General features: G+C 38.1%; 1 protein-coding gene across 2 annotated transcripts in view; it reads right to left on the bottom strand.

The window, feature by feature from the left end:
• The window catches only part of cadm2a (cell adhesion molecule 2a), a 508,011-nt gene that overhangs the window by 6,784 nt on the left and 487,327 nt on the right, over window positions 1–13,900 (bottom strand). For both annotated transcript variants that reach the window (XM_073829450.1, XM_073829451.1), the window contains one exon: window positions 1,041–1,160. In XM_073829450.1, the coding sequence (XP_073685551.1) occupies window positions 1,041–1,160 (120 nt within the window). The remainder of the gene's footprint in view (window positions 1–1,040; window positions 1,161–13,900) is intronic.

The raw sequence follows: 13,900 nt of genomic DNA, 5'->3' as shown, positions 1-13,900 counted from the left end.
ATAAAGTCAGAATTGCAAGATATAAACTCACAATTCTGACTTTTTTCCCCAGATTTTTGAGATATAACTCACAACTACAAGTTATAGTCAATTACAAGATATAAACTCACAATTTTGACCTTTTCTCAGAATTTTGAGATACAAACTCACAACTGCGATTTAGAAAGTCAGAATTGCAAGACAAACTCACAATACTGACTTTATTCTCCGATTTTTGACTTTTTCCTAAGAATTTTAAGATATAAACTCGCAATTGCGAGTTATAGTCAGAACTGCAAAAAAAAAAAAAAAAACTCACAATACTTAATTTTCTCAGATTTTTAATATAAAGTAAGAAATGCAATATATAAACAATTTTTACTTTTTCTCAGAATTGTCAGATATAAACTTGCAATTACGAATTATAAAGTCAGAATTGCGAGATATAAACTAACAATTCTTTTTTTTCTCTGAATTTTGAGATACAATCACACAACTGTAGTCAGAACTGCAAAACAAAATAATACTTATGTTTTTCTCAGATTTTTTATCATTAAGTCAGAATTGCGAGATATAAACTTGCAATTTTGACTTTTTCTAAGAATTTTGAGATACAAACTCACAACTGTGATTTAGAAAGTAAGAATTAGAAGACAAACTCACAATACTGACTTTTTTCTCAGAATTTTTAGATAAAACTCTCAACTGTGAGTTATAAAGTCAGAAGTGCAAGATATTAACTCAATTCTGACTTTTTTCTCTGAATTTTGAGATATAAACTTAAAACAGTGAGTTATAAAGGTTATAAAGTTTAAATCTTGCAATTCTTAGTTTTTTCACACAATTGCAAGTTTATATCACACAATTCTCTGAAAAAAAAAAAACCCTCAGAATTGCGAGATGAAAACTCGCAATTACCTTTTATTTTTTTATTCAGTGGTAGAAACAGGCTCACCAAGACTAACTTCAAAATGTCTTATTTTGCCAAAATGCCCACTATAGATGATGATGTATTGTTGAGCATTACTTTATCTACATTTTACAGAAATTTAGGATCTTACCTTTATGCCGTGCCAGGTAGCGTCCCAAAACAATAATTAAGCACAAAGTGGCAAAGACGACGACAGCGACAATTCCACCGATCAAAGCATGGTCTGGCGGGCCTGGCAGGGCATTAGGATCTGTAAGAGACAGAGAGGGGGAAGAGGAGAAAGCATAGTTGGTAACCTTTCTGATTTCATCATACTTTTACCTTCCAAAACATCAGAAGGTTGACAACAAATAGTTTGGACTAAAGCCTCAGCCCTCTCCTGTCAGCTCGACCGCAGTTAGGGCTGGTCAGAGAGTTTAAAGTCTATCTGAACTGACAGGTCGAGCCATATGGTGGTCTGTCAGGGATCTATGCATGCCCAGAATGAAAGTAAAGAGGAAGACATGGGCCACAGCAAACACTCTGACATCAGCTGCTCGTAACCAACAAACATACACTACGGTCAAAAGTCGTTTCAGAAGGGTCATGAATTTACAAGAGGAACGTCTTTCCAGAAGTAAGGTCATCGCCAATGGTTTTGAAATGTAAGGCTCCTCATGTATATATTGATGAGGCATTTGGATCCATATTTTAATATTTTTTGACCATACACTCTGAAAAATAAGGGGTTTCAATTAGAGTTTTCATAGTGATAGCAGAACCATTTTTGGATCCCCAAAGAATCTTTTTTGAGTGAAGAACTTTTGGAATAGAAAAAAGTTAAAAGTTCCGCAAGGAACCATAGAAGAACCTTTATTTTTAAGAGTGTACAGAGAAGTTGTTGAGTCGTTGGCCAAGACACTTATAGAAGACAAGACCTGCTGTTCAAATTGTGGTCGACTTCATTTCATCTCCAACCAGACAATGCTCTTGAAGCTCCAAGCGTATTGTTAATTTATAAGATGGGCTCGTCTCTTTTCTCTCTCTGAGCTGTGGTTCTTTATTATGTCCCTGCTTAGTGCCATTTGGAGTGGTATATTATAATTGACAGCATGCGTTGCATCTGCCACAGCGTGCGCGTTTAATCCGGCCTGTGCTTTGTGCTGCGGGAGCTTCCTAATCACTGGCTGCAATTACTGTATCAGCGGCACAAAGCCGGGATAAACTCAGGGCCAGAGAGGCATTCAAACAGTCCATCAGCTCTCATTTCGGTAATGGAGAATCCCACCTCGGATCGACATCGTCCGGGAGCGCCGGCTCCATCCCTCTGATTGACATCTCATAGACTCGCTGTTTTTTTTTTCTTTCTCGATAATAGCTTTTCTTCTCTTTGTTGTGTTTACAGGAGGAGTATAAAACCTACAAGCTGCATCTGACTTCCCTGTGACAATCAATCACAATAAAAAAACAAAATATGTGCAGATCTCTATCACCCTTTTAGCGGCTCGCTGAAATATGAAATGTGGAACGGCTACTCGTATCTGACAGGCGCATGTTTCTGAATTTCCAACGGTGAAAGGCTGTGGTATTAAACTCTCTCAATTTTTATGACATCAATAAATCAAACTTAAGTCTCAAAAAGTATGGCCACTGCAGGTGCGTGCGACTTTTAGTTCGGCTTTCAAACAGCCTCGCCTTTATGCCTCTTCAACCAAAATGAGAGCAGTTTCACACCGAACTCTAGTTCTCTAATGTTTAAGTAGGAAAAGTAACAAAGCAAATTCTTGGCACCGCCAGTCGAAATATCAGTACTGTGTTCAGACACTTTCGTCCCTGAACATTACACTGTGAATCTCAAGTACATCCCTCTGTGTTGTGATAATTAGCCCTTCTCTGTCCTCGCTCTATTTTTATCAACACACAGTGGGGTTGCCATGCTGAGTGCCGTCCTAGGGCGAGTCCATTGACACTGTGAGAGGCCTGGTAATCTCTAACTATATTAAGGATAATTTCAACAGTTAGAGAGAAGGAGTTACATAGTTCATTTCATTAGTCAAAGCAAAACAAGAGTAACATGCAGCTACAGATCTCACACTTTCTCAGTGTGTGAGTTATGCAATGACTTTCAGAGGGTCAACTTTTGTAGGATTTTAAAGTCATTTTCCACTTTTTGAGGTCCGTGGAGGTCTTATGCAAACTGTACTGTCTTTATATATACTTGAATGTAATGAATTATATTTAAAATAAAGTGCTAATTAAAGAAAAAGGGGTAAATGTCACAAATTTAAAAGTTTAATGCTAAGCAAACTACATTTTTTGCTGCAATAATCATGCAACTTAACTATAAAAATATATATGTTTTTTACGTTTTAATGATCAAAGCGCTAGGGTCGGTTTGTCTTATGCAACCTGTATTGTCTTGTGGTGTAGTGTCATAACTACTTGTAATAAATTATTTATATAATAAAATTTATAAAAAAAGGGGAGGGAGAACATCAGAAACCATCTAATTTTTACAAAATGCCATACATTAAAAACTTTTTAAAGAAAACTACATATTTTTCTTACAATAATCATTCGACGTAAAGGATTAGTTCACTCCTCAATCAAAATTTCCTGATAATTTACTCACCCTATGATCCAAGATGTTCATGTCTTTTTTTCAAACAAAAAGAAATTAAGGATGTAAGAAAAATATTCCAGGATTTTTCTCCATATAGTGGACCTACAGTCGTGGCCAAAAGTTTTGAGAATTACATAAATATTGGAAATTGGAAAAGTTGCTGCTTAAGTTTTTATAATAGCAATTTGCATATACTCCAGAATGTTATGAAGAGTGATCAGATGAATTGCATAGTCCTTCTTTGCCATGAAAATTAACTTAATCCCGAAAAAAACTTTCCACTGCATTTCATTGCTGTCATTAAAGGACCTGCTGAGATCATTTCAGTAATCGTCTTGTTAACTCAGGTGAGAATGTACTGAGTGTGTCCAATACAAATTTCCTTCGGGACAATAAAGTTTATCTTATCTTATCTTATCTTATCTTATCTTATCTTATCTTATCTTATCTTATCTTATGTTGACGAGCACAAGGCTGGAGATCATTATGTCAGGCTGATTGGGTTAGAATGGCAGACTTGACATGTTAAAAGGAGGGTGATGCTTGAAATCATTGTTCTTCCATTGTTAACCATGGTGACCTGCAAAGAAACGCGTGCAGCCATCATTGTGTTGCATAAAAATGGCTTCACAGGCAAGGATATTGTGGCTACTAAGATTGCACCTAAATCAACAATTTATAGGATCATCAAGAACTTCAAGGAAAGAGGTTCAATTCTTGTTAAGAAGGCTTCAGGGCATCCAAGAAAGTCCAGCAAGCGCCAGGATCGTCTCCTAAAGAGGATTCAGCTGCGGGATCGGAGTGCCACCTGTGCAGAGCTTGCTCAGGAATGGCAGCAGGCAGGTGTGAGCGCATCTGCACGCACAGTGAGGCCAAGACTTTTAAAAGATGGCCTGGTGTCAAGAAGGGCAGCAAAGAAGCCACTTCTCTCCAAAAAAAACCCCATCAGGGATAGATTGATCTTCTGCAAAAAGTATGGCGAAAGGACTGCTGAGGACTGGGGCAAAATCATATTCTCCGATGAAGCCTCTTTCCTATTGTTTGGGGCATCTGGAAAAAGACTTGTCCGGAGAAGAAAAGGTGAGCGCTACCATCAGTCCTGTGTCATGCCAACAGTAAAGCATCCTGAGACCATTCATGTGTGGGGTTGCTTCTCATCCAAGGGAGTGGGCTCACTCACAATTTTGCCCAAAAACACAGCCATGAATAAAGAATGGTACCAAAACACACTCCAACAGCAACTTCTTCCAACAATCCAACAACAGTTTGGTGAACAACAATGCATTTTCCAGCACGATGGAGCACCGTGCCATAAGGCAAACGTGATAACTAAGTGGCTCGGGGACCAAAACGTTGAAATTTTGGGTCCATGGCCTGGAAACTCCCCAGATCTTAATCCCATTGAGAACTTGTGGACAATCCTCAAGAGGCGGGTGGACAAACAAAAACCTACTAATTCTGACAAACTCCAAGAAGTGATTATGAAAGAATGGGTTGCTATCAGTCAGGGTTTGGCCCAGAAGTTGATTGAGAGCATGCCCAGTCAAATTGCAGAGGTCCTGAAAAAGAAGGGCCAACACTGCATGCTCTTTGCATAAATGTCATGTAATTGTCGATAAAAGCCTTTGAAACGTATGAAGTGCTTGTAATTATATTTCAGTACATCACAGAAACAACTGAAACAAAGATCTAAAAGCAGTTTAGCAGCAAACTTTGTGAAAACTAATATTTCTGTCATTCTCAAAACTTTTAGCCATGACTGTACATCTCCATACAGGGATAAGCAGGTTGAAGGTCCAAACTGGAGTTTCATTGCAGTTTCATTATATGGCTCTACATGATTCCAGCGGAAGAATAAGGGTCTTATCTAGCAAAACATTTGGTCATTTAAAAAATAAATAAATAAATAAAATAAAATAAAATGTGAATACTCTTTAACCACAAAGGCTTATCTTGCACTAACTCTGCTATGTGTATCAACGACTTCATACATTACATAAAGGTCAAATGCTGTTATTTTTTCATCTTTGTACTTCAGTTCAAACAGGTAGGGTGAAAAACTCCATCTCATTTTCTACAACATCATTTTACCTTTTTGTGTAAAGGGTGTTTGACTTTCTTTGCACGTTCGCTTTGTAAACACTGGGTCAGTACTTCCGCCTACAGTACGCGTGATAACGTGACTACGTAATGCGTGAAGTCCTGGATGCAGATCTAGTGCAGAATGTGAATTTGTGGTTAAAAAGTATATACATATATATAGATTTTTCAGAAAATGCACTGCAAAAAAGGGTTCTTACTTTGTGTTTTGTCTTGTTTCTATGTAGTGTTCAAAATCTGTTAGTGTTGAAAATCTGAAGAAATGTTCCTCATATAAATATGTACAATTAAAACTATTGGGATATGAACTTTCATCTTTTGTTTTGGCTTCCTTTTGGTAGAGTTCAAGCTTTAACTTCCTCTCCAAACCCCTTGCAATTCGCACCCTGCACTTGGCTTTCTTTTCCTCTTTCTTCTGCACTGCACACAGGCTAAACTCATCAGAGCATTTGTCCTTAGACATGCAGTGAGCTTAACATAGTGGGATCCACCAGCAGAGAAGTGATATGTTTCCTCTCCCCCAGCACACATTATCTTTTAATAAGGCCTGCGACAGTCCTTCCCTTATGATTTAATATTGAAGCACCACACGCACATTCCTATTTTAATATTCATAATTTCTTCCCCTGGCCCCTGCATTGTGTGGCTCTGGCAAATGTAACAAATTAACAGCACCGCTCTGATGGCGTGGGATATAAACTCGCCAGCGGCGCATCTGAGAAGAGGCTTTCAATCCGGCAGCGGCTAAACAATGTTGAAAACGGCAACAGCACCCAGCGCGTGTGAACCCCTGCGGTCACATGAATTCTTAAAGGAAATGGTTTCAGAGGAGAAACATGCAGGAAGCACTCTTTTAACAGATCCACATGGCAGGGGTTACGAACAGGCCTCAGGGGGCAGGAGTAGGCGGCCATGTTGCACTCTTGTCGGGATGACATTTCAAGGTGAGCGTTACCTTTAACTCCACATGCTAATTCGGGAGACTGGCACATGCTGTCTGGGAGATTATTTTTACGGTAATCTCAGAGATATTTGTGTAAATGCCTTAAAGGGGGAAGGCGTGCGTGGGATGAATGTAAATGGATGTAGGAAAGCGAACGTCAACGCTTCGGTGATCTTCTTTACATCGGCGAGCCATTGAAGGACAGTGACAGAGAAAGTGCTGAACTGGAAAGCTTCACCTTCATGGTACAATCGAACACTGGAAATTAACATTTACAGGGCGACCGCTGATGTGCTTCTAAATTGAAAGGTGCAGAAAGATGGTTGGCCTACCGTAAGAATTGTAACGTATCAAAACATCGTCCTCTATGCGGAAGGCAAATTCAATGGAAACCTCCCAATAAATCACCTTATATGAAAACCCAGCACAAGCTATTCAATGGCATTTATGATTTGATTGCTGTACGCATGATTTGCTCTGACTCTTGGATTCAAATGTTCCGCCACAATCAACCAGAAGCAAACCAAATTACGCATAAATTGTCAAATGCAGTGGAATGGAAAGATAGTGTTATTAACCAAATTATGAGTTTAAGTGTGAGCTCATTAGACTTGATTAGAAACTCTGCTGGATATTAAGCTGTTTACCATGAGATACATCAACATTAGTCCTCTGTGTCTGAGAACATCTGCAAACCTCCACATTAAAAAGGGTTATTTAAAAATATAAGGCCCAGAGTAAAGTTTTGCTCTTATTTTGCTCATATAGTTTAATATTTCAGAAATGTTTATATGCAAATTTAAAATGTAAATGTAAAAATACTTAACTGTTTAAAGAATTAGTTCACTCCAGAATTAAAATTTCCTTATAATTTACTTACCCCTATATCATTCAAGAAGATGTCTTTCTTCAGTTAAAAATAAATTAGGTTTTTGAGGAAAACATTACAGAATTTTTCTCCATATAGTGGACTTCAATGGGCGTTAATGGGTTGAAGCTCCTAATTGCAGGGTTCTAAATGATCCTAGCTGAGGAAAAAGTCTATTTAAAAAAAAAAAAAAAAACTTTCAAGGTTGGAATTGTCACACGTGACGTAAGCGGAAGTACCGACTCAGTATTTACAAAGTGAACACGCAAAGAAAGTCAAACGCCCTTTAAAAAAGGTAAAATGATGTTGGATGATTTTAAAGTTGAAGGAGAAAATGAGATGGAGTTGTTTGCCCTACCCTACGTTTTTGACCCAAAGTACACAGATGAAAAACTAACCACACGTGACCTTTCCAACGTGATTACGTAATGCACAAAGTCGTAAACGTGCATTGCGGTAGAGCAAGATGAGCATTTGTGGTTAAATTTTTTTTTATTTTTCAGAAAATAGCAGATTGTTTTGCTAGACAAGACCCTTATTTCTCGATTTGGATCATGTAGAGCTCTTTGAAGCTGCTTTGAAACTACAATTTGGAGCTTCAAACCGTTGATCCCCATTTAAGGCCACTAAATGGAGAAAAATCATGGAATGTTTCCTCGAAACCCTTAATTTCTTTTCGACTGATAAAAAGAAAGACATGAACATCTTGGATGACTTGGGGTTGAGTAAATTATTAGGAAATTTTCATTCAGAAGTGAACTAATCGTTTAATGTAATATGCAGTAATGACTATAATTATTTAAAGGATCAACCAGTACATTGGATCAACCAGTGTTGTGAGTTTGGGGCAGGACTATCTGTTCAAAAAACCAATTGCAGACAGAGGCCAGAGAGTAAAAGTAATCTTTTACAGAAATTACACACTTCACCTTTAAATACATATTAAAGAGTATTTTAAAAATGGCATCTAAAATTAAACTAAATTTGCAGTTGTTCTATCAGAAACAGAGGATTAATAGAGTTTGGCACGTTTACCCTAAGATATTTCAATTTCAGCATTAAATTTGGATATGGTTTTGTGGACAAAAAGCATTTTTCTCCACTAATGACTATTCAAAAAGCTACACTAGCCGAGAAACTGCCATTGAGATAAATGGGAACGCTAACGAATGGCTTATTTCTCGGTATATAGACCTTCTTAGGATGCGCAAGCCCCTAGAAACAGGTTAATAAAACATCCTACAAGTATTTTATGAGTATTTTACAGCCTCTTGAACTATCTAAAAGCATAGCGTTGGCTGATTTCCCAGTTAAAGGACATTATAGTGTCATCTCTGTCTAGGAAGGCATATGAGTATTCTGTCTCAGCCTTGAGGATCCAATAGTTGCTTATAGTTTTCTTTCTGCATGTACGGGCTCACTTCTCTTCATGACACACCGGCAGCAGTAAAAGCCAGCCAATTAAATAATATTAGATGTCTCTAGGACTCTGTAAATATATAAATAAATATAAATAATGGCTTAATGCACTGTTTAATAAGTCAATTATTCCCCATTTTCTGCTGATGAGGAACATTCGACAATTGTGTCTAATGGAAAACTGTTGCCAGGAAGAAAAAGAGGCTGTTATATTTGAGCCCTCACGGGGGCCCAATCTAGGAAACAAACGTTAAACATCCAAATCAACGATTCCATCCACTCTCCATTCATGCAGAAAAGAGAAAAATAGCTAAACGCTCCTTGTCTGTCTTTCACATCCCTTTGCCCAGCACAGCAACCTCTTAAATGACCTGTGAGTCTTTAGAGGGCTGATTTACATACCGGATGCTCTTGAGAGTTGATCTAAAGCCAAACAGGGGCAAAGGCAGACCGCTGAGCTGGTCAGCACAGTTTAATTAGATTTTCAAAACAAATTACTGCCTCTAATTGTGGTTAAAAAAAAGTGTGTCTGGAGAGAGACAGACTGATTGAACCCAAATAGGGTGAAAAAAGAAAACAAGTACAGGTGTTCTCCACTGAGAGGCACGAGCAGACAAGTTACTGAATGATTTGGAGATGTTACGCTGTAACAATCATAATTAGGCCATCGTGCTTCAAACTTGATCTGCAGTGAATGCCGGGAAATGGCGAGTGTTCATTTCAGCAAATTAAAGCAGCTCAAGGTTTCCAGAGGATTACTTAAAGTGTCTCCTTTCCACGGAAACAAAATGAATGAAGAGAGTCTTATTCGTAATTCATATTCGGTGGCAGAGTTTAATGATTTTCCTTTTTTCCTTTCCTGTTATATTTTAAATTGTTACCATAAGTCTTCCCTCGACATGACTTAATGTGACAGATCATCAATAACCGCGCTGCGTGACCGAGGGAAAAAGACCTTTGCATTACATTTTAATTCCTCCTGTGTTGTGTCATTTTCAGAAAGGAGAGAGAGGAGGGCGCTCAGGACTCCTTTCTCAATATTTAACTGACCCTCCAGGGACACGGCAGCCGAAACTTTGACTTATCCATTTAAACAGACCCGGCTTCTGCTGGTGTCCTCTGGCAGCCCCTCTGAGGAAATGCTTTTTCATTCTGGAACACACCTTTCTTGGAGTTCAAATCAATAATTCTGAGATGTTCATTGATATGAAGTTCAAAATCATTTTAATCCTTCTATTGAGAATAAGCAGAGGGATGAATGATTTCCAAGACGAAATTCTCTCTGCGCTTCTGAAACATTTTCTGGATATATGACTCTAAAGTAACTGTCTGTAACGTTTATCGTTAATTCATACAGGATAAGTAATGTCTGTAAAAATCTCAGAGATGGACTGTGCCCAGGGGCACTGCAAATATTATATCACTTTCAGATTTTAAAGTGTTTTCCCTCTACTTTTTTCCAGAGATAATAATTATATTTTTAAGAGCTTTGCTGCTGTGCTTCTGCTTATACTGAAATTCGTCAGGTTTTTCTTCTTAAAAAGTTCTTGTGTGTATGATTAATTTCTTACGCGTTTCATCCAAGGCCTCCTTTGCTAATTCCAAAACGTCATTTTAGACCTAGCAATAGAGCCTTGAGTCATTGATAGCAGACAGTTATTAAGTTATTAGAGAGAGAGAGAGACACACACATTAAGCTTGTGTGCAGAGTTGACAAGTCTGCGGTTTTCCTGCAGAACTTTAACACTGTTGTCATGAGTTGTTTTTCATGTCCACGTGTTGAAACGACCACAATGTAGTGATATTTAGCCCCTGGAATGCAAATTTTGCCAAGAGAACCTCACCACAAAATGTGTACTTTACTCCCTATAATGCAATTTTTAAAGGGAGATCCCCCTCGAAATGTGATTGGGCTAGTTTTTTTGTGAAAACCTGGCAACCCTGCCTGTGTGAGTTACCTGACTCTGTGCGTCTCTCAGCAGCATCACTACTAATAGTAAAACTGTTCATGAAGTTCATCTGCCTCAAAAACTGTGGCATTATTACCTTGCTAGTGAGAAATGTCATGTAGCTTTTCAACTGCTAAACTATATTACAGATTGTAAGGAATTTTGAAATAAATGGAATTATTTGGCGAAGTGATATTGAAATGTAATATGGTCAAGACCTGCCTTAAACTATTTTTGCCGTGCATTTCCCTGAAAATAATGGACACCTTAAAATGTTAGTCAGCCAATCAGATTTAAGCATTCAACAGAGTCCACCTTTTTTTCAACGCAGAAGCAAGCCTATGGGTGAGACTTCCGGTTCATAATCTGCTATAGGGATATAACAAGAAGAAGAACAACATGCAGTAAACGGTACAACTGCACTACAAACTAGTGTGCTCATAATTAAGAAAATACCTTAAAATAATATGGTAAGACACACCAATTTGCAATTTCAAGCATAAAATGTACAAATGGCCACACCCGTTCTTACATGAAGAAAAAAGTGGATAAATCAGATTAACTGGCAAAAATTCAAATTTCATACAAAATGTAGCCAAACTGTAATTGTATATTGCACTCAAATATTTAAGAAAAACTGTTTCAAAATGCTGCAATTTCCTTCCATCACTTTGTTTCAATCATAAAATGGCATGCTTGTGTTCTCTTTGCACTTTGCCAACCAACAAAAACACAATCCTTTCTATCGTTTTGACATGGGTAACAAATGTCAAATGCATTAAGGAACAATATGAAATTCATTTTAAAGTTTTTTCCCTATTTCTTTAAAATTAAGAGTTTTAGGTTTAAGGTTGTAACATTTTTTTAGAAAGGTTAAAGACTATCATCATGGCTACTTTGTCATTTTAATCATGCAGAATTGCCTTGTGATTCATACATTCAAAGTTACAAGCGTGTGACTTGAAGGAATAACTCAAGAAACTCAAACGAAGCTCTAGACATCTTGTAAAGCACTAATTGGATGAACAAAGCTTTCCAAGGCGGCACATACTGCTTGCAGACCAGGAACAAAGTGTTGGAACTTGCAAATGACTCTCTGAGGATTGCTCATTTGTTTGCTTCTTACTGGGATTACAGCCCATGAACAAGGCCGTATCCAGGCCACAACTGACAGGCCCACGTCTGCCTATTATGCTCCTGTGGTATGGCCATGTTGAGTAATTGCTGGGTTTCTGGTCAACGCTTCAAGAAACATATGTTCCACTCTGCACTGAGACTCCTTGCAGGAGGCTAGTAATATCCAGCCATGTATAACGTGTCTCTTTTGACAAAGGGTCTTGGAGGAATCCACAGCGACCTACAGCGGAAATAATAGGACATAATTTGAAATAATTGGTTTTTTTTTCAAGCCAACATATTTCAAAGCTTCAAAAACTTCAGTAGTTCTACGATAGCCCATTCTCTGTTTATGTCCTGGAGTTAAATCCAATTATGCTTGGCAGAAGCTGGACAAGTTTTAAAAGTTTTGTAACAATTTTGCAAAACTGCTGCGCTTTGTTGTCCTCCCTTTCATTTCTGGCCTTGGCTAATGAACCCAGACCCAGACCCTCCCTAAAACAGATAAATTTCTGCACTTTCCTCTCCCTGTCTAAAGACAAAAGGCATGACCAATCATTATCCCTGTAAAAGCGTCTCCGTGGGACAATAACGGCGCAGGGGTCTACGGCAGGGCGCTTTCAGGCTGATTATGAAAAGTGAGCTGTAAATATTTTAAATTCTCAGCATCCCCGGTACTTTATTCAACCTTTCAGCTTCATAAGGTCACAGCTAATTTGCAAGCCATAAAAACACATTTGGCAGATTTAACAGGGATGGGAGACGCACTGATGGCATCGTCTGGGTCCCGTGTTTCTTTGAGGAAGAGTTATTATTCCCATTAAGCCCGGCAGAACGATGAGGCCAGAAATTCGCTGCTGGTAGGCCCCCATTGATTGTGGGCAGGAGAATGAGCTGCTAATGCATTTAGAGAAATAAGATCTGTTAACACCGCAGACGTTCAGCATTACAAGCTTGGAAAGAAATCCTTTTCGACGAAGGGAATATGTGCGGTATTTCTTCACAAGTTGCTGATTTCCATTCTGGTTGATTCTGGTTTTAAAGGATAATTTCAGCATAACCTGGCATAAAACTGGGATGTCTTCAGGAATAGGAACATACTGATGGCGGATAAACTTTAATCTTATATCAAAGACCACAAAATCCCATGTTTAGTCCAAGTTATCCTCAAATTAACCAAGAGGATACCATGAAACAACACAAGCACAGCCTTTGTGTTTTAGTGTACAACCTTCCCTCAAAGTTGCACCAACAGGGCTGTACCCCTCACAAGTCGCACGGAAATAGGTAGACATTCAAACGACCTTATAGAGAGTCCATGGGGAGTGCAAAAAATTTCAGATACACATTATAAATCACACTGTCTATATTTAGCTGAAGAATTCATAAACAAGAAACAAAACCGAACCTGATACCCCTGAGACTGGACGTTCACTGCAAGGGTCTAAAGAACACTTATGTCACATGGTACAAATATGCCCACAGGCTTGGTGTCTTGGTACTTAACTGATGGGGACTGCTGTTCAGACCAACTAAAGACGCACAAACTCCAGGACAGAGGATAGTTAAAGTATACAAAGTATAATTTAATGCAGGTCCCCAAAACTTGTGTCAAACTCAATTTTTTAAAATTGAGATTTATACATTATCTGAAAGCTGAATAGATTTATAATAGCTTTTTGTTAGGATAGGATAAAATTTGGTCGAGATACAACTATTTGGAAATCTGGAATCTGAGGGTGCAAAAAAATCTAAATACTGAGAAAATCGCCTTTGAAGTTGTACAAATGAAGTTCTTAGCAATGCATATTACTAATTAAAAATTAAGTTTTGATATATTTATGGTAGGAAATTTACAGAATATATTCATGGAACAGGATCTTAATGATTTTTGCCATATAAGAAAAATAGATGATTTTGACCCATACACTGTATTTTTGGCTATTGCTACAAATATACCTGTGCTACTTAAGACTGGTTTTGTGGTCCAGGG

Source organism: Garra rufa, chromosome 23 (genome assembly GCF_049309525.1).
Source record: "Garra rufa chromosome 23, GarRuf1.0, whole genome shotgun sequence".
Classification (NCBI taxonomy): domain Eukaryota; kingdom Metazoa; phylum Chordata; class Actinopteri; order Cypriniformes; family Cyprinidae; genus Garra; species Garra rufa.
Note: the sequence above shows the minus strand (reverse complement) of the source record. Positions and strands in the feature narration are given on the sequence as shown.